This window comes from Panulirus ornatus, chromosome 6, assembly GCF_036320965.1.
Source record: "Panulirus ornatus isolate Po-2019 chromosome 6, ASM3632096v1, whole genome shotgun sequence".
Taxonomy (NCBI): Eukaryota; Metazoa; Arthropoda; class Malacostraca; order Decapoda; family Palinuridae; genus Panulirus; species Panulirus ornatus.
Genome location: NC_092229.1, coordinates 9,249,753 through 9,271,257, shown reverse-complemented (window position 1 = coordinate 9,271,257; position 21,505 = coordinate 9,249,753). Strand labels below are relative to the sequence as shown.

The 21,505-nt window shown below is 41.4% G+C and overlaps 1 protein-coding gene across 6 annotated transcripts in view; it reads left to right on the top strand.

Moving 5' to 3' along the window:
* Positions 1–21,505, top strand: part of dnc (phosphodiesterase dunce) — a 1,419,595-nt gene that overhangs the window by 1,393,121 nt on the left and 4,969 nt on the right. For all 6 annotated transcript variants that reach the window (XM_071662490.1, XM_071662489.1, XM_071662491.1 and 3 more), the window contains 5 exons: positions 4,014–4,300; positions 5,516–5,614; positions 15,960–16,124; positions 16,382–16,759; positions 20,039–20,221. In XM_071662490.1, coding sequence (XP_071518591.1) covers positions 4,014–4,300; positions 5,516–5,614; positions 15,960–16,124; positions 16,382–16,759; positions 20,039–20,221 — 1,112 coding nt within the window. The remainder of the gene's footprint in view (positions 1–4,013; positions 4,301–5,515; positions 5,615–15,959; positions 16,125–16,381; positions 16,760–20,038; positions 20,222–21,505) is intronic.

Below are 21,505 nucleotides of genomic sequence, written 5' to 3'. Positions count from 1 at the left end.
ATGATACCAGAGGAGTCATTTGTGAGTAGGTGTAATAGAATAATTTTGTTGGTGGACTTGAGATTCAGATCTCACACATCATAACAGCTTGATGTGGAAAATAAGAATCACTTATATTAGGATAGAAGTCTTTTCACTTGCATACTGGAAATGATTTAAGGGTGACAAGTGAACTGAGTGACTGTATGCATCTGTTCCACTCAAGGCACAGTAAATGATAATAGATAAATAGAAAAAGTACTTCTGAAGGAGATACACTGGTTTTTGGGTTTGACATTATACTCACCTGTCTGAAATGGACCAGAGTTTGCAGACATTGTGCTAGTCCCTTATTGCTGTTGCTTTTTGTGACATGGTATGCTGTTCATACCGATTTTGATTTTATCTGGCTATCAATATGGTATTTCGTAATTTGTAATTGTAGCCTTTAACTGTAGTCATAGTATATTATGTTAAATTTTGCTGCTGTACTGATTATAGATAATCTATATCTGAAAAATTAGAATTGTGCAGTATGCAATTAATGAACCTCCTTTTTTTTTTTCTTTTTTTTGCCGCTGTCTCCCGCGTTTGCGAGGTAGCGCAAGGAAACAGACGAAAGAAATGGCCCAACCCACCCCCATACACATGTATATACATACGTCCACACACGCAAATATACATACCTACACAGCTTTCCATGGTTTACCCCAGACGCTTCACATGCCCTGATTCAACCCACTGATAGCACGTCAACCCCGGTATACCACATCGATCCAATTCACTCTATTCCTTGCCCTCCTTTCACCCTCCTGCATGTTCAGGCCCCGATCACACAAAATCTTTTTCACTCCATCTTTCCACCTCCAATTTGGTCTCCCACTTCTCCTCGTTCCCTCCACCTCCGACACATATATCCTCTTGGTCAATCTTTCCTCACTCATTCTCTCCATGTGCCCAAACCATTTCAAAACACCCTCTTATGCTCTCTCAACCACGCTCTTTTTATTTCCACACATCTCTCTCACCCTTACGTTACTTACTCGATCAAACCACCTCACACCACACATTGTCCTCAAACATCTCATTTCCAGCACATCCATCCTCCTGCGCACAACTTTATCCATAGCCCACGCCTTGCAACCATACAACATTGTTGGAACCACTATTCCTTCAAACATACCCATTTTTGCTTTCTGAGATAATGTTCTCGACTTCCACACATTCTTCAAGGCTCCCAGAATTTTCGCCCCCTCCCCCACCCTATGATCCACTTCCGCTTCCATGGTTCCATCCACTGCCAGATCCACTCCCAGATATCTAAAACACTTTACTTCCTCCAGTTTTTCTCAATTCAAACTTACCTCCCAGTTGACTTGACCCCCAACCCTACTGTTCCTAATAACCTTGCTCTTATTCACATTTACTCTTAACTTTCTTCTTTCACACACTTTACCAAACTCAGTCACCAGCTTCTGCAGTTTCTCACATGAATCAGCCACCAGCGCTGTATCATCAGCGAACAACAACTGACTCACTTCCCAAGCTCTCTCATCCACAACAGACTTCATACTTGCCCCTCTTTCCAAAACTCTTGCATTCACCTCCCTAACAACCCCATCCATAAACAAATTAAACAACCATGGAGACATCACACACCCCTGCCGCAAACCTATATTCACTGAGAACCAATCACTTTCCTCTCTTCCTACATGTACACATGCCTTACATCCTCGATAAAAACCTTTCACCGCTTCTAACAACTTGCCTCCCACACCATATATTCTTAACACCTTCCACAGAGCATCTCTATCAACTCTATCATATGCCTTCTCCAGATCCATAAATGCTACATACAAATCCATTTGCTTTTCTAAGTATTTCTCACATACATTCTTCAAAGCAAACACCTGATCCACACATCCTCTACCACTTCTGAAACCACACTGCTCTTCCCTAATCTGATGCTCTGTACATGCCTTCACCATCTCAATCAATACCCTCCCATACAATTTACCAGGAATACTCAACAAACTTATACCTCTGTAATTTGAGCACTCACTCTTATCCCCTTTGCCCTTGTACGGTGGCACTATGCACACATTCCGCCAATCCTCAGGCACCTCACCATGAGTCATACATACATTAAATAACCTTACCAACCAGTCAACAATACAGTCACCCCCTTTTTTAATAAATTCCACTGCAATACCATCCAAACCTGCTGCCTTGCCGGCTTTCATCTTCCGCAAAGCTTTCACTACCTCTTCTCTGTTTACCAATCATTTTCCCTAACCCTCTCACTTTGCACACCACCTCGACCAAAACACCCTATATCTGCCACTCTATCATCAAACACATTCAACAAACCTTCAAAATACTCACTCCATCTCCTCGCATCACCACTACTTGTTATCACCTCCCCATTTGCGCCCTTCACTGAAGTTCCCATTTGCTCCCTTGTCTTACGCACTTTATTTACCTCCTTCCAGAACATCTTTTTATTCTCCCTAAAATTTAATGATACTCTCTCACCCCAACTCTCATTTGCCCTCTTTTTCACCTCTTGCACCTTTCTCTTGACCTCCTGTCTCTTTCTTTTATACATCTCCCGCTCATTTGCATTTTTTCCCTGCAAAAATCATCCAAATGCCTCTCTCTTCTCTTTCACTAATAATCTTACTTCTTCATCCCACCACTCACTACCCTTTCTAATCAACCCACCTCCCACTCTTCTCATGCCACAAGCATCTTTTGCGCAATCCATCACTGCTTCCCTAAATACATCCCATTCCTCCCCCACTCCCCTTACTTCCATAGTTCTCACCTTTTTCCATTCTGTACTCAGTCTCTCCTGGTACTTCCTCACACAAGTCTCCTTCCCAAGCTCACTTACTCTCACCACCCTCTTCACCCCAACATTCACTCTTCTTTTCTGAAAACCCATACAAATCTTCACCTTAGCCTCCACAAGATAATGATCAGACATCCCTCCAGTTGCACCTCTCAGCACATTAACATCCAAAAGTCTCTCTTTCGTGCGCCTGTCAATTAACACATAATCCAGTAATGCTCTCTGGCCATCTCTCCTACTTACATACGTATACTTATGTATATCTCGCTTTTTAAACCAGGTATTCCCAATCACCAGTCCTTTTTCAGCACATAAATCTACAAGCTCTTCACCATTTCCATTTACAACACTGAACACCCCATGTATACCAATTATTCCCTCAACTGCCACGTTACTCACCTTTGCATTCAAATCACCCATCACTATAACCCGGTCTCGTGCATCAAAACCACTAACACACTCATTCAGCTGCTCCCAAAACACTTGCCTCGCATGATCTTTCTTCTCATGCCCAGGTGCATATGCACCAATAATCACCCATCTCTCTCCATCAACTTTCAGTTTTACCCATATTAATTATCCCTGGGGATAGGGGTGAAAGAATACTTCCCACACATTCCTCGCGTGTCGTAGAAGGCGACTAGAGGGGACAGGAGCGGGGGGCCAGAAATCCTCCCCTCCTTGTATGTTTTTAACTTTCTAAAATGGGAAACAGAAGAAGGTGTCACACGGGGAGTGCTCATCCTCCTCGAAGGCTCAGACTGGGGTGTCTAAATGTGTGTGGATGTAACCAAGATGTGAAAAAAGGAGAGATAGGTAGTATGTTTGAGGAAAGGAACCTGGATGTTTTGGCTCTGAGTGAAACAAAGCTCAAGGGTAAAGGGGAAGAGTGGTTTGGGAATGTCTTGGGAGTAAAGTCAGGGGTTAGTGAGAGGACAAGAGCAAGGGAAGGAGTAGCAGTACTCCTGAAACAGGAGTTGTGGGAGTATGTGATAGAATGTAAGAAAGTAAATTCTCGATTAATATGAACCTCCTATTATTGATATACTTTCCCAGCAGGTTATCATCATATAAATGTATAGTTAGTTAGCTTTAAATGATGGTAAAAATTGTTGATTTCCAGTATTTAATGTCTTAAAAAATCATCTCTCATTCAGACAATGAAATTCTTCCCCAACAGACCAGCAGCAAGACTTGGACATCCCAAGCCTGCGAGTGGACGATGGGGAGCGGCCCAAGAAGAAGGAACGTACCGTGTCTGGTTCCCTCACGGGAAGCCAGGCACCACAGTCGGTGTTGGCAGCAGTACCCAGCACCACCTCCACCATTACCACCACAGGACACAAGGAGGTGTCCATGTCCCACATCCAAGGGGTCAAGAAGCCTCTCTTACATGCCAACTCATTCACAGGCGAGAGGCTTCCCAAGTATGGTGTTGAAACCATCCATGAAGAGGAGTTGGGCAAGGTAAATTTAGTTGCTATGTATTTGGTTCCTTGTATTTGGCATTGTGCATTTTTAGGTTTGTTACTGATTTTGTATCAATGTATGTCTATACTTGTGTGCTGGTGTTTAGAAAGTTATTTTTAAGGAACAAGTGAAAGGAAGCTTGTTGTTGACTATAGTAAACCTTACACAGCTCTAATTCTTGAAAGATTGGGAGGGATCTGCATGGTTCCCATACAAGTTTTTTTTCATATAAAGATAGTGGTAAGTAAATTGATTTACTTCCATGAAAGAGTTGTGATTGGGGAAAGAAAAAATGTGTAATGGGTTAGCTTGACCTGTTAGGTAATGAGGGTAGAATGATTGTGAAAGCATTATGGTTGGAAGTAGGGAGAGAGCCAGCTTGAAATGTTCAGCTATAGAAAACTGATCAGTGCATACGTTTTCTTTTTTTCGAGTAAAGCCATAAGTTTTGATGAATAATGCATTTGATATCGAATATCAAAAACAGAATGTTGACTTAATGATTTGTTATATTTTGGGCAGCTGGAGGAAATGTGTGAAGAGGTAAATTTTCTGTCTCATCTCACCTCTTCATGGTAGACTTGGACCCCTGGAGCATAAGCCTAGAGGCCTCTTACATTCACCACTAGTGGTTACATTAAATATGAATGCAGTTGCTAGTGATAATCATGTTATTCTGATGTAGTGTCATTGGTTATATTTTTTCCCATTGTTTAATATTCATTCATACAAATGAAATAAATCCCTTGGTCCTAGGACACCAGAATAGAAAAAAAATAGATAAGAATGACAGTGGTTATCATGAGCATGTCACAGTAGCACATGAGTAGATGGCACCATGGATATGGGGAGTACAGCAACACTGCTCACTCTGCACTGTCACCCATTCACTACTGCAAGCCTTATATCCTGAAGTGTTCAACGTTTTAGCATCGTATATCGTAGATACAGTAATGTATGATGACAAGCTGATGTGCAGAGGCCTTTGTACAATAATCCTTTTATCCAATATCCATTTGCATGTAGGAATTGTTAGTTAGGGGTCACTTATATCCGTAAAGCTGAGATAGACAGTGAACCTATTTCCCCAGTGCCTCTACTTGACACAAGCCTTATATTGAGTCTTCTTAGGGTATCTGAGTATAAATTTGGTATAGTGGCTATTTTCTTAAATAAAGTCCTTTTAATATGTTGCTTATTTTCCTTTTTCAGATTTTAGAGGATATAGACAAGTGGGGCATAGATATCTACAAGATATCTGAACTCTCTAATAGAAAACCCTTGACTACTATAACATACATGATTTTCATGGTAAGTTTCATATGTAAGCATAATGGTAAGATCAATGTGGATGACAGTGAAATACTTTTAAATACATGTAAGGTCTTTGATTATCATAGAATATCTTATTATATATTTTACAGAGGAGAAAGGTCACATCACTATTGACTACAAGAAATTGTAGTACTAAATGTAACATAGAAACACTTACCACACACAAAGAATATATATGTGTTTTCATACAATACCTTACATGAAAAGACAAAAAACTTCATCTCAGACTAAACATGTACAATAAATCATCTCAATCTAGCTAGTTCCTCCAAAACTTAGGCATCTCCATGATCTTCCTTTATGTAGGTTTGGTGTGGGTTATGGGAAAGGGATAAAAATGCCATTTTGTTTGAAATGTGCAGTTTATAATTCACAATTTTAGGATTAAAACCTGAAATTCATCCTAAATCCAGACCAAACTATCCAGTTTTGGAAGGATATAGGTTTTTTTTATTCCTAAACCCGGAAAGAAATATATATATATTTTTTTTTTTTTTTTTTTTTTTTTTTTTTTTTTTTTTATACTTTGTCGCTGTCTCCCGCGTATTGCGAGGTAGCGCAAGGAAACAGACGAAAGAAATGGCCCAACCCCCCCCCATACACATGTACACACACACAAATATACATACCTACACAGCTTTCCATGGTTTACCCCGGACGCTTCACATGCCTTGATTCAATCCACTGACAGCACGTCAACCCCTGTATACCACATCGCTCCAATTCACTCTATTCCTTGCCCTCCTTTCACCCTCCTGCATGTTCAGGCCCCGATCACACAAAATATATATATATATATATATATATTCTTAACGCTACCTTGCTAACGCGGGAAATGGCGAATAGTTTAAAAAAAAAAATATATATATATATATATATATATATATATATATATATATATATATATATATATATATATATATATATATATTTTTTTGCGTTGTCGCTGTCTCCCGCGTTTGCGAGGTAGCGCAAGGAAACAGACGAAAGAAATGGCCCAACCCACCCCCATACACATGTATATACATACACGTCCACACACGCAAATATACATACCTACACAGCTTTCCATGGTTTACCCCAGACGCTTCACATGCCCTGATTCAATCCACTGACATCACGTCAACCCCAGTATACCACATCGATCCAATTCACTCTATTCCTTGCCCTCCTTTCACCCTCCTGCATGTTCAGGCCCCGATCACACAAAATCTTTTTCACTCCATCTTTCCACCTCCAATTTGGTCTCCCACTTCTCCTCGTTCCCTCCACCTCCGACACATATATCCTCTTGGTCAATCTTTCCTCACTCATTCTCTCCATGTGCCCAAACCATTTCAAAACACCCTCTTCTGCTCTCTCAACCACGCTCTTTTTATTTCCACACATCTCTCTTACCCTTACGTTACTTACTCGATCAAACCACCTCACACCACACATTGTCCTCAAACATCTCATTTCCAGCACATCCACCCTCCTGCGCACAACTCTATCCATAGCCCACACCTCGCAACCATACAAAATTGTTGGAACCACTATTCCTTCAAACATACCCATTTTTGCTTTCCGAGATAATGTTCTCGACTTCCACACATTCTTCAAGGCTCCCAGGATTTTCACCCCCTCCCACACCCTATCATCCACTTTCACTTCCATGGTTCCATCCGCTGCCAGATCCACTCCCAGATATCTAAAACACTTTACTTCCTCCAGTTTTTCTCCATTCAAACTTTCCTCCCAATTGACTTGACCCTCAACCCTACTGTACCTAATAACCTTGCTCTTATTCACATTTACTCTTAAATTTCTTCTTTCACACACTTTACCAAACTCAGTCACCAGCTTCTGCAGTTTCTCACATGAATCAGCCACCAGCGCTGTATCATCAGCGAACAACAACTGACTCACTTCCCAAGCTCTCTCATCCACAACAGACTTCATACTTGCCCCTCTTTCCAAAACTCTTGCATTCACCTCCCTAACAACCCCATCCATAAACAAATTAAACAACCATGGAGACATCACACACTCCTGCTGCAAACCTACATTCACTGAGAACCAATCACTTTCCTCTCTTCCTACACGTACACATGCCTTACAACCTCGATAAAAACTTTTCACTGGAGAAGGCATATGATAGAGTTGATAGAGATGCTCTGTGGAAGGTATTAAGAATATATGATGTGGGAGGCAAGTTGTTAGAAGCAGTATATATATATATATATATATATATATATATATATATATATATATATTTTTTTTTTTTTTTTTCATACTTTGTCGCTGTCTCCCGCGTTTGCGAGGTAGCGCAAGGAAACAGACGAAAGAAATGGCCCAACCCACCCCCATACACATGTAAATACATACACGTCCACACACGCAAATATACATACCTACACAGCTTTCCATGGTTTACCCCAGATGCTTCACATGCCCTGATTCAATCCACTGACAGCATGTCAACCCTGGTATACCACATCGATCCAGTTCACTCTATTCCTTGCCCTCCTTTCACCCTCCTGCATGTTCAGGCCCCGATCACACAAAATCTTTTTCACTCCATCTTTCCACCTCCAATTTGGTCTCCCACTTCTCCTCGTTCCCTCCACCTCCGACACATATATCCTCTTGGTCAATCTTTCCTCACTCATTCTCTCCATGTGCCCAAACCATTTCAAAACACCCTCTTCCGCTCTCTCAACCACGCTCTTTTTATTTCCACACATCTCTCTTACCCTTACGTTACTTACTCAATCAAACCACCTCACACCACACATTGTCCTCAAACATCTCATTTCCAGCACATCCACCCTCCTGCGCACAACTCTATCCATAGCCCATGCCTCGCAACCATACAACATTGTTGGAACCACTATTCCTTCAAACATACCCATTTTTGCTTTCCGAGATAATGTTCTCGACTTCCACACATTCTTCAAGGCTCCCAGGATTTTCGCCCCCTCCCCCACCCTATGATCCACTTCCGCTTCCATGGTTCCATCCGCTGCCAGATCCACTCCCAGATATCTAAAACACTTTACTTCCTCCAGTTTTTCTCCATTCAAACTTACCTCCCAATTGACTTGACCCTCAACCCTACTGTACCTAATAACCTTGCTCTTATTCACATTTACTCTTAACTTTCTTCTTTCACACACTTTACCAAACTCAGTCACCAGCTTCTGCAGTTTCTCACATGAATCAGCCACCAGCGCATTATCATCAGCGAACAACAACTGACTCACTTCCCAAGCTCTCTCATCCACAACAGACTTCATACTTGCCCCTCTTTCCAAAACTCTTGCATTCACCTCCCTAACAACCCCATCCATAAACAAATTAAACAACCATGGAGACATCACACACCCCTGCCGCAAACCTACATTCACTGAGAACCAATCACTTTCCTCTCTTCCTACATGTACACATGCCTTACAACCTCGATAAAAACTTTTCACTGGAGAAGGCATATGATAGAGTTGATAGAGATGCTCTGTGGAAGGTATTAAGAATATATGGTGTGGGAGGCAAGTTGTTAGCAGTATATATATATATATATATATATATATATATATATATATATATATATATATATATATATTTTTGCTTTGTCGCTGTCTCCCGCGTTTGCGAGGTAGCGCAAGGAAACAGACGAAAGAAATGGCCCAACCCACCCCCATACACATGTATATACATACACGTCCACACACGCAAATATACATACCTACACAGCTTTCCATGGTTTACCCCAGACGCTTCACATGCCCTGATTCAATCCACTGACAGCACGTCAACCCCGGTATACCACATCGATCCAGTTCACTCTATTCCTTGCCCTCCTTTCACCCTCCTGCATGTTCAGGCCCCGATCACACAAATCTTTTTCACTCCATCTTTCCACCTCCAATTTGGTCTCCCACTTCTCCTCGTTCCCTCCACCTCCGACACATATATCCTCTTGGTCAATCTTTCCTCACTCATTCTCTCCATGTGCCCAAACCATTTCAAAACACCCTCTTCTGCTCTCTCAACCATGCTCTTTTTATTTCCACGCATCTCTCTTACCCTCACGTTACTTACTCAATCAAACCACCTCACACCACACATTGTCCTCAAACATCTCATTTCCAGCACATCCACCCTCCTGCGCACAACTCTATCCATAGCCCATGCCTCGCAACCATACAACATTGTTGGAACCACTATTCCTTCAAACATAGCCATTTTTGCTTTCCGAGATAATGTTCTCGACTTCCACACATTCTTCAAGGCTCCCAGGATTTTCGCCCCCTCCCCCACCCTATGATCCACTTCCGCTTCCATGGTTCCATCCGCTGCCAGATCCACTCCCAGATATCTAAAACACTTTACTTCCTCCAGTTTTTCTCCATTCAAACTTACCTCCCAATTGACTTGACCCTCAACCCTACTGTACCTAATAACCTTGCTCTTATTCACATTTACTCTTAACTTTCTTCTTTCACACACTTTACCAAACTCAGTCACCAGCTTCTGCAGTTTCTCACATGAATCAGCCACCAGCGCTGTATCATCAGCGAACAACAACTGACTCACTTCCCAAGCTCTCTCATCCACAACAGACTTCATACTTGCCCCTCTTTCCAAAACTCTTGCATTCACCTCCCTAACAACCCCATCTATAAACAAATTAAACAACCATGGAGACATCACACACCCCTGCCGCAAACCTACATTCACTGAGAACCAATCACTTTCCTCTCTTCCTACACGTACACATGCCTTACATCCTCGATAAAAACTTTTCACTGCTTCTAACAACTTGCCTCCCACACCATATATTCTTAATACCTTCCACAGAGCATCTCTATCAACTCTATCATATGCCTTCTCCAGATCCATAAATGCTACATACAAATCCATTTGCTTTTCTAAGTATTTCTCACATACATTCTTCAAAGCAAACACCTGATCCACACATCCTCTACCACTTCTGAAACCACACTGCTCTTCCCCAATCTGATGCTCTGTACATGCTTTCACCCTCTCAATCAATACCCTCCCATATAATTTACCAGGAATACTCAACAAACTTATACCTCTCTAATTTGAGCGCTCACTCTTATCCCCTTTGCCTTTGTACAATGGCACTATGCACGCATTCCGCCAATCCTCAGGCACCTCACCATGTGTCATACATACATTAAAGAACCTTACCAACCAGTCAACAATACAGTCACCCCCTTTTTTAATAAATTCCACTGCAATACCATCCAAACCTGTTATTATATATATATATATATATATATATATATATAGGGGATAGGGGAGAAAGAATACTTCCCACGTATTCCCTGCGTGTCGTAGAAGGCGACTATAAGGGAAGGGAGCGGGGGGCTGGAAATCCTCCCCTCTGAGTTTTTTTTTAATTCTCCAAAAGAAGGAACAGAGAAGGGGGCCAGGTGAAGATATTCCCTCAAAGGCCCAGTCCTCTGTTCTTAACGCTACCTCGCTATTGCGGGAAATGGCGAATAGTATGAATAAAAAAAATAAAAAATATTTTTTTTTGCTTTGTCACTGTCTCCTGCGTTTGCAAGGTAGCGCAAGGAAACAGACGAAAGAAATGGCCCAACCCACCCCCATACACATGTATATACATACGTCCACACACGCAAATATACATACCTACACAGCTTTCCATGGTTTACCCCAGACGCTTCACATGCCCTGATTCAATTCACTGACAGCATGTCAACCCCGGTATACCACATCGATCCAATTCACTCTATTCCTTGCCCTCCTTTCACCCTCCTGCATGTTCAGGCCCCGATCACAGAAAATCTTTTTCACTCCATCTTTCCACCTCCAATTTGGTCTCCCACTTCTCCTCGTTCCCTCCACCTCCGACACATATATCCTCTTGGTCAATCTTTCCTCACTCATTCTCTCCATGTGCCCAAACCATTTCAAAACACCCTCTTCTGCTCTCTCAACCACGCTCTTTTTATTTCCACACACCTCTCTTACCCTTACGTTACTTACTTGATCAAACCACCTCACACCATACATTGCCCTCAAACATCTCATTTCCAGCACATCCATCCTTCTGCGCACAACTCTATCCATAGCCCACGCCTCGCAACCATACAACATTGTTGGAACCACTATTCCTTCAAACATACCCATTTTTGCTTTCTGAGATAATGTTCTCGACTTCCACACATTCCTCAACGCTCCCAGAATTTTCGCCCCCTCCCCCACCCCATGATCCACTTCTGCTTCCATGGTTCCATCCGCTGCCAAATCCACTCCCAGATATCTAAAACACTTCACTTCCTCCAGTTTTTCTCCATTCAAACTTACCTCCCAATTGACTTGTCCCTCAACCCTACTGTACCTAATAACCTTGCTCTTATTCACTTTTACTCTCAGCTTTCTTCTTTCACACACTTTACCAAACTGAGTTTAATTTGCTTATGGATGGGGTTGTTACAGAGGTGAATGCAAGAGTTTTGGAGAGAGGGGCAAGTATGCAGTCTGTTGTGGATGAGAGAGCTTGGGAAGTGGGTCAGTTGTTGTTCACTGATGATACAGCGCTGGAGGCTGATTCGTGTGAGAAACTGCAGAAGCTGGTGACTGAGTTTGGTAAAGTGTGTGAAAGAAGACAGCTGAGAGTAAATGTGAATAAGAGCAAGGTTATTAGGTACAGTAGGGTTGAGGGACAAGTCAATTGGGAGGTAAGTTTGAATGGAGAAAAACTAGAGGAAGTGAAGTGTTTTAGATATCTGTGAGTGGATTTGGCAGCGGATGGAACCATGGAAGCGGAAGTGAGTCATAGGGTGGGGGAGGGGGCGAAAGTTCTGGGAGCGTTGAAAAATGTGTGGAAGGCGAGAATGTTATCTTGGAAAGCAAAAATGGGTATGTCTGAAGGAATAGCGGTTCCGACAATGTTATATGGTTGCAAGGCGTGGGTAATAGATAGAGTTGTGCGGAGGAGGGTGGATTGCTGGAAATGAGATGTTTGAGGACAATATGTGGTGTGAGGTGGTTTGATCAAGTAAGTAATGAAAGGGTAAGAGAGATGTGTGGTAATAAAAAGAGTGTGGTTGAGAGAGCAGAAGATGGTGTTTTGAAATGGGTCACATGGAGAGAATGAGTGAGGAAAGGTTGACAAAGAGGATATATGTGTCAGAAGTGGAGGGAACGAAGAGAAGTGGGAGACCAAATTGGAGGTGGAAAGCTAGAGTGAAAAAAAATTTGAGTGATCAGGGCCTGAACATGCAGGAGGGTGAAAGGCATGCAAGGAATAGAGTGAATTGGAATGATTTGGTATACTGGGGTCGACGTGCTGTCAATGGATTGAACCAGGGCATGTGAAGCATCTGGGGTAAACCATGGAAAGTTTTGTGGGGCCAGGATATGGAATGGGAGCTGTGGTTTCTGTGCATTATACATGACAGCTAGAGACTGAGTGTGATCGAATGTGGCCTTTGTTGTCTTTTCTTAGTGCTACCTCGCGCACATACGGGGGAGTGGGTTGTCATTTCATGTGTATATATGTATATGTCTGTGTGTGTATATATATGTTTGAGATGTATAGGTATGTATATGTGTGTGTGTAGACATGTATGTATATTCATGTGTATGTGGGTGTGTCGGCCCATTCTTTCGTTTGTTTCCTTGATAAGAATTAAAAATATAATATAGAATATTTTTTTTTTTTTTTTTTTTATACTTTGTCGCTGTCTCCCGCGTTTGCGAGGTAGCGCAAGGAAACAGACGAAAGAAATGGCCCAACCCCCCCCCATACACATGTATATACATACGTCCACACACGCAAATATACATACCTACACAGCTTTCCATGGTTTACCCCAGACGCTTCACATGCCTTGATTCAATCCACTGACAGCACGTCAACCCCGGTATACCACATCGCTCCAATTCACTCTATTCCTTGCCCTCCTTTCACCCTCCTGCATGTTCAGGCCCCGATCACACAAAATCTTTTTCACTCCATCTTTCCACCTCCAATTTGGTCTCCCTCTTCTCCTTGCTCCCTCCACCTCCGACACATATATCCTCTTGGTCAATCTTTCCTCACTCATCCTCTCCATGTGCCCAAACCACTTCAAAACACCCTCTTCTGCTCTCTCAACCACGCTCTTTTTATTTCCACACATCTCTCTTACCCTTACATTACTCACTCGATCAAACCACCTCACACCACACATTGTCCTCAAACATCTCATTTCCAGCACATCCATCCTCCTGCGCACAACTCTATCCATAGCCCACGCCTCGCAACCATACAACATTGTTGGAACCACTATTCCTTCAAACATACCCATTTTTGCTTTCCGAGATAATGTTCTCGACTTCCACACATTCTTCAAGGCCCCCAGAATTTTCGCCCCCTCCCCCACCCTATGATCCACTTCCGCTTCCATGGTTCCATCCGCTGCCAGATCCACTCCCAGATATCTAAAACACTTCACTTCCTCCAGTTTTTCTCCATTCAAACTCACCTCCCAATTGACTTGACCCTCAACCCTACTGTACCTAATAACCTTGCTCTTATTCACATTTACTCTTAACTTTCTTCTTCCACACACTTTACCAAACTCAGTCACCAGCTTCTGCAGTTTCTCACATGAATCAGCCACCAGCGCTGTATCATCAGCGAACAACAACTGACTCACTTCCCAAACTCTCTCATCCCCAACAGACTTCATACTTGCCCCTCTTTCCAAAACTCTTGCATTTACCTCCCTAACAACCCCATCCATAAACAAATTAAACAACCATGGAGACATCACACACCCCTGCCGCAAACCTACATTCACTGAGAACCAATCACTTTCCTCTCTTCCTACACGTACACATGCCTTACATCCTCGATAAAAACTTTTCACTGCTTCTAACAACTTTCCTCCCACACCATATATTCTTAATACCTTCCACAGAGCATCTCTATCAACTCTATAGAATAATATATATATATTATTATTATTATTATACTATGTCGCTGTCTCCCACGTTAGCGAGGTAGCGCAAGGAAACAGACGAAAGAATGGTGACTGAGTTTAGTAAGTGTGTGAAAGGAGAAAGCTGAGAGTAAATGTGAATAAGAGCAAGGTTATTAGGTATAGTAGGGTTGAGGGACAAGTCAACTGGGAGGTAAGTTTGAATGGAGAAAAGCTGGAGGAAGTGAAGTGTTTTAGATATCTGGGAGTGGATCTGGCAGCGGTTGGAACCATCCCTGGGGATAGGAGAGAAAGAACACTTCCCATGTATTCCCTACATGTTATAGAGAGCAACTAAAAAGGGGTGGGAGTGAGGGATTCCAGTCTCTTTTTTCTAAAAGATGAAACAGAAAAGGGGATCAAGTGAGGAGTCTTCCCTCTAATGCTCTGCCATCTGTTCTTGAACACTACCCACTTCCCTCTTACACTAATGATTCCATTTTTTCACCTCAAGCTTATTTTTCCTCCCCAACTCATCTGTTTCACACACATAATTAAGACCTCTGCTGCATTTAAAAGTGGGAAGGCAGTGACCTGGTTAAATTATGTCTCCATTTCTAAATCATATATTCCTCCAATTTATTTTTAAAATACTGCATCACAACCTTGCAGTAACATAGTAATATTTTTTTTCTAGTTAGCATCTGTTCCCTATCTTCATGAGTCTTACGTGCTCCAGTGTGGATTAAAAGTACATCTTGCATGTCTAGGATTGCTCTTCTTCCACCCATCTGAGCCATATTGAAATTAGATGTTCTGTATGCTATTATCTCTCCTTGACCACCCTTCTTTGTGAGTCTTGAAATTGCTGCCTTCTCTTACGCAAAAAAGTTTTATTTCTGCCACTGCTTTCATGAACTGTCAGTGTATGTCCTAGCCACTTAAGGCCTTAACCCAATCCAGGTTATTGGCCCTTACATCCTGCAGTTTTTGTTTGCATGCTCACAAGGACTGGCTATTATGATGCCTTCTTTCCTAAAGCAGCAGAGCTGTGGAAGTTTCCTTTTGTCTTTCCCGCTTCCTCTAAACTTTCCACCTTTGAGTCAGTTCTACAGACATCTGAGGAGCTCTGATTAATCTCTTTCATGTCCTTTATCTTGTACTCTTTATTTTTTTTCATCTAAATAGGCATGATTAGTTCATGTTTTTTGCTTATGCTATATTTGTATGTTAAATGAAAAAATACTCATAAAGCATCTGCAGACACAGAATACATACTCAAACCACACATATATGAAAATGGCAACAAGGTTTTAAAGCCCCAAAAGCTTTATACAATAATCATGTCGCTTATGTGTATTCCTTATTCTTAACAGGAACGTGATCTGTTGAAGACGTTTAAAATTCCGCCCAAGACTTTCATAACATTCATGATGACACTGGAAGAACATTACCTTAGGGATGTTCCATACCACAACTCCCTTCATGCTGCTGATGTCACGCAGTCCACACACGTCCTCCTAAACTCCCCTGCCCTTGAGGTTGGTTTTTCTTTCAGTTATTGTTGTTGGTTGTTATGGTATCATAAAACATTGTGAAGTAAATTCAAAATTTTGTTCAAAATGTTTGTAGTTAACATTGCTGCAAGATGAGCTTAAAGCTGGAGCTGAATCCTGTATGTGGAAAAGTGACAGTATTTTGGTGTACCTCCCTTTACCTGTTTTAAGTTTTGCTATGTTTTGAGCCGGTATCGTACATTCATAAAGTGTAAGTACTGAAGATTTTTCTGTTTCAACAGTCAGTGTTCACCAACTTGGAGATTTTGGCAGCCATATTTGCTGCTGCTATCCATGATGTGGACCACCCAGGCCTCACAAACCAGTACCTGATCAATTCCTCCTCGGAGCTTGCTCTCATGTATAATGATGAGTCAGTGCTTGAGAATCACCACTTGGCTGTAGCCTTCAAGCTTCTGCAGAATGAAGATTGTGATATCTTTGCCAATCTGGGGAAAAAACAGAGGCAAACACTTCGGAAGATGGTGATAGACATGGTATTGGCCACTGACATGAGCAAGCATATGAGTCTCCTTGCAGATCTCAAAACTATGGTAGAGACGAAAAAAGTTGCCGGCTCGGGTGTCCTCCTTCTCGATAACTACACCGACAGAATACAGGTAAGATTCATATAATGTTCTTTATAGTAAAGCTGTCAGTAACGTGTAAACATTTCTATTATTACCAATAGAGTAACAGTGGGCATACTTGTGCATGAAGAGTGAGATAACAGGAAAAGAACAAATATATGGGCTTTGCACTTAAACTATTCAAATATAAAGGAATGTAACACTTTTTTAATGCAGAAAAGTATTGTTATTTGCACCAGACATGTACTGTATATAAAGGTTTACAACAGTATTTGAGTATCCAGTAATTTTTTTTATATACTTATAGCTGTTCCCAACATGAGAGAGATAGCACCAGGAACAGATGAAGAAAGGCTTCATTCACCCACTTCCATTTTCTTATTGTCATGTGTAATGCACCAAAACCAGAGCCCCCTGTTCACAACCAGGCCCCACAGATTTTTCCATGGTTTCCTCAGGCTGCTTCATATGCCTTAGTTCAGTCCCTTTGCAGCTCGTCATCCTCTGTATACCACATTACTCTGTCCCATGCATGCCTTTCACCCTCCTCAATGTTCACACCCATTGCACACAAAATATTTTATTTCTATCCTTATACCTCCAATTTGGTATCTCTTTATCAACTCCATTTCTGACTCATATATCCTTTTTGTCAATGTCTCCTCTTTAATTCTTTTCCATATGTCCAAACCATTACGGCATGATCTCTTCAGCTCTCTCACCCACACTTCTTATTACCACAGCCATCTCTTACTTTTCTATTGCTTCCTCAAACCACCTCACACTATATATTAAGTACTGACCGTTCACCTTTTCTCTTTCACTAGCAACTTTACTTGATCATCCCACTACCCTTTCTCACCTACCCACTTCCCACATTCCACAATTCACGCACTTCATTTGCACAAGCCAGCACTGCTTCCCTAAATATCTCCCATTGCTCTCACATTCCTTTTGATTCCTTTACTCTCTTCTTTTGCCACTTTACACCCAATCTCTATAGAAATTCATTTAAGTTTCATTTATAAGCTCACTCACTTTCATGCCCTTTTTTCACTCATATCACTTCCTTTTTTCCATAACATGTACAGATTTTCACCCCTGCCTCCACCAGGAATCATCAGATATCCAACAAGCTATCCCTATCAACACATTCACATCCAAGAGTCTCTTTTGCTTACCTAGCAGTTAGATTGTAATCCAGTTATACCCTTTTATCATCTTTTCCAATCACCCTCATATATGCATGTATCCCCTCTTTTTAAACTAGGTATCCCAGTCATCAGTATTTCTTTTAGGAAATGACTCCACAATTTGTTCACCATTCTTATTCACAGTTTCACTTATCCTCTTGCTGCCAAAACTCAGCTGCTCCTGAAACACTTGCTTCTCATCTTTCTTCTCGTCGCTAGATGCATAAACTCTAATAATCATGCATGTCTTGCAATCTCCTTTCACTGTTGCCAGCATTAGTCTGAAGCTCACTTCTTTACATTCTCACACATTCCCAGATGTATACTACATAAGGATTACAAGAAAACTCAGCTGTTGTTTGAATACCCAGCAGTATTTCTGAAATTAACTGTAAGCTACTCCTAATGTTGTAATGTACCTTCAGACTGTAAATTTGCCTTTTTCATTGTTTCTTGTCAATGACAAGTTCTTCCACAGACGATACCAGACAGTAATAATCTTAAGCCATTCATATTACATGGGCTGTCTGAAGTTCACTTGTAATTTTGTAATTGCATTATATCGTAAACTTGCTGCTGCACATGTACATTTTTGGAAAGATTTTGGTTATTGCTGTTGTGAATACAGCACAGAGAAAACTCTGTGGGTATATTTAAATGTAATACTGTAAAATAATACAGTAATAGAATCATCCTTTATTACTACAGGATGTTTCATCAAAATATTAATGATTAATAGTTCTCAGTGCATGTGCCATTTGTAGGAATAGCAGTAATAGTAACCATACAAAAGTGGAAGATTTATTCATTTTGTTATTCATAGTTACCCTACCAATGAAGGGGGCAAATGGGAAGTGGTAACAGGTACTGATGAGGTGAGGAGCAAATGAAGTGAGTATTTTGAAGAATTGTTGAATGTTTGATAATAGGGTGGCATACATAGGGTGTTTTTCCATGACTCTCATTTCACATACTTCCTTGGCACAGTGTTTTTGTCAAGAAAGGGCAACAGAAGGATTTGTATGTGGCATTTATGGATCTGGAGAAAACATGGTAAGGTTCATAGACATGCCTTATGGAGGGTCTTACAAATATATGGTGGAGGCAAAAATTGGTACATCTGAAGGTATAGCAGTCCCAACAGTGTTGTATGGATGCAAGGCATGGGCTATATTAAAGAATTTGCAAGGACTGTGAATGTGTTGGAAATTAAATATTTGTGGACAATAAATGGTTGAGTTGGTTTGATCCAGTAAACTGTAAAAAGTTTAAGAAAGAGGTGTGGTAATAAGAAGAGTGTGGTTGAAAAAGATGAAGAGAATGTGCTGAAATGGTTTGGAGAGAATGAGAGGTTAACAAAGAGGATATATGTGTCAGAAGTGGAAAGGACATGGAGAGAGAGGAAACTAAATTGGAGATTGAAGGATGGAGTGAAAAAAAAGAGGAATGGGAATAAGAGTGTGGTTGAAAAATGTAAACAGGATGTGCTGAAATGGTTTGGAGAGAATGAGAGAGAGGTTAACAAAGAGGATATATGTGTCAAAAGTGGAAGGGACACAATAGAAGACCCAATTAGAGATGGAAGGATGGAGTGAAAAATATTAAAGTGCTCAAGGCTTGAACATGCAGGAGGGTGAAAGGTATGCATAGGATAAATTGAAGCATTGTGATATATTAGTACAGAGGTTGACTTGCTGTTAGTGGACTGTATGTGAAATGGCCAGGGGAAACCGTTGGAAAGGTCTGTGGGGCCTAATTGTGGATAGGGGTTAAGGCTTTGGTGCGTTACACATAGCTAGAGAATGGATGTGAGCAAATGAGGTCTTTTTCCATCTTTTGCTGGCTAATGCTGGAAATTGCAAACTAGTATGAGAAAAAAGAATTACCTCAGGTTTTGATACTTCCAGTTGCAGGGAAATTTAGACTTCTTAGCAGTGAAAAGTTCTTTGATGAGACTATTACCATTGATACATCCTTGCCAAAGGTGACTTTTCATTCGTGGTGTAATCTTGAGCAGGGGAAATGTGATAACACCAGCAGATTTATTACTGTGATAATAAACTGAAAGGAATTGTATTTTGCAAAAATTATCTTTAACATTGTGGTATATTTACAGGTGCTACAAAACATGGTACACTGTGCAGATTTGAGCAACCCCACCAAACCCTTAGAACTGTACAGAAAATGGGTCTCATCCATCATGGAAGAGTTCTTCCAACAGGGTGACCGGGAGAGAGATCAGGGCATGGACATCTCTCCAATGTGTGACAGGCACTCAGCCACAGTTGAGAAGTCACAGGTAAGAGAAAATAAATATCCAGTAGTAAATGAACTTTTTCTCCTTTTAAGAGAAAAAATAATAACTTTATTCAGTTGTTAGGCACATGACTAAAACCATTCAGCAGCATCCTCACTTAAAATTTTCTCCAGCACAGTGATCTCCCCAGTGTTCCATTTCTTAGGTATATTAATGCTCAACTTTCAACTTTATAATGTTTTTCTTTTCTATATACATCCATCATTCCTATTGTAGAATATATTTATTTATTTTGCTTTGTCGCTGTCTCCCACGTTTGCAAGGTAGCGCAAGGAAACAGACGAAAGAAATGGCCCAACCCACCCCCATACACATGTATATACATACACGTCCACACATGCAAATATACATACCTATACATTTCAATGTACATATATATATATACACACACAGACATATACATATATACACATGTACATAATTCATACTGTCTGCCTTTGTCTATTCCCATTGCCACCTCGCCACGCATGGAATAACATCCCCCTCCCCCCTCATGTGTGCGAGGTAGCGCTAGGAAAAGACAACAAAGGCCCCATTCGTTCACCCTCAGTCTCTAGCTGTCATGTAATAATGCCCGAAACCACAGCTCCCTTTCCACATCCAGGCCCCACAGAACTTTCCATGGTTTACCCCAGACGCTTCACATGCCCTGATTCAATCCATTGACAGCACGTCGACCCCGGTATACCACATCGATCCAATTCACTCTATTCCTTGCCCTCCTTTCACCCTCCTGCATGTTCAGGCCCCAATCACTCAAAATCTTTTTCACTCCATCTTTCCACCTCCAATTTGGTCTCCCGCTTCTCCTCATTCCCTCCACCTCCGACACATATGTTCTCTTGGTCAATCTTTCCTCACTCATTCCCTCCATGTGCCCAAACCATTTCAAAACACCCTCTTCTGCTCTCTCAACCACGCTCTTTTTATTTCCACACATCTCTCTTACCCTTACATTACTTACTCGATCAAACCACCTCACACCACATATTGTCCTCAAACATCTCATTTCCAGCACATCCACCCTCCTGCGCACAACTCTATCCACAGCCCATGCCTCGCAGCCATACAACATTGTTGGAACCACTATTCCTTCAAACATACCCATTTTTGCTTTCCGAGATAATGTTCTCGACTTCCAAACATTCTTCAAGGCTCCCAGGATTTTCACCCCCTCCCCCACCCTATGATCTACTTCCGCTTCCATGGTTCCATCCGCTGCCAGATCCACTCCCAGATATCTAAAACACTTTACTTCCTCCAGTT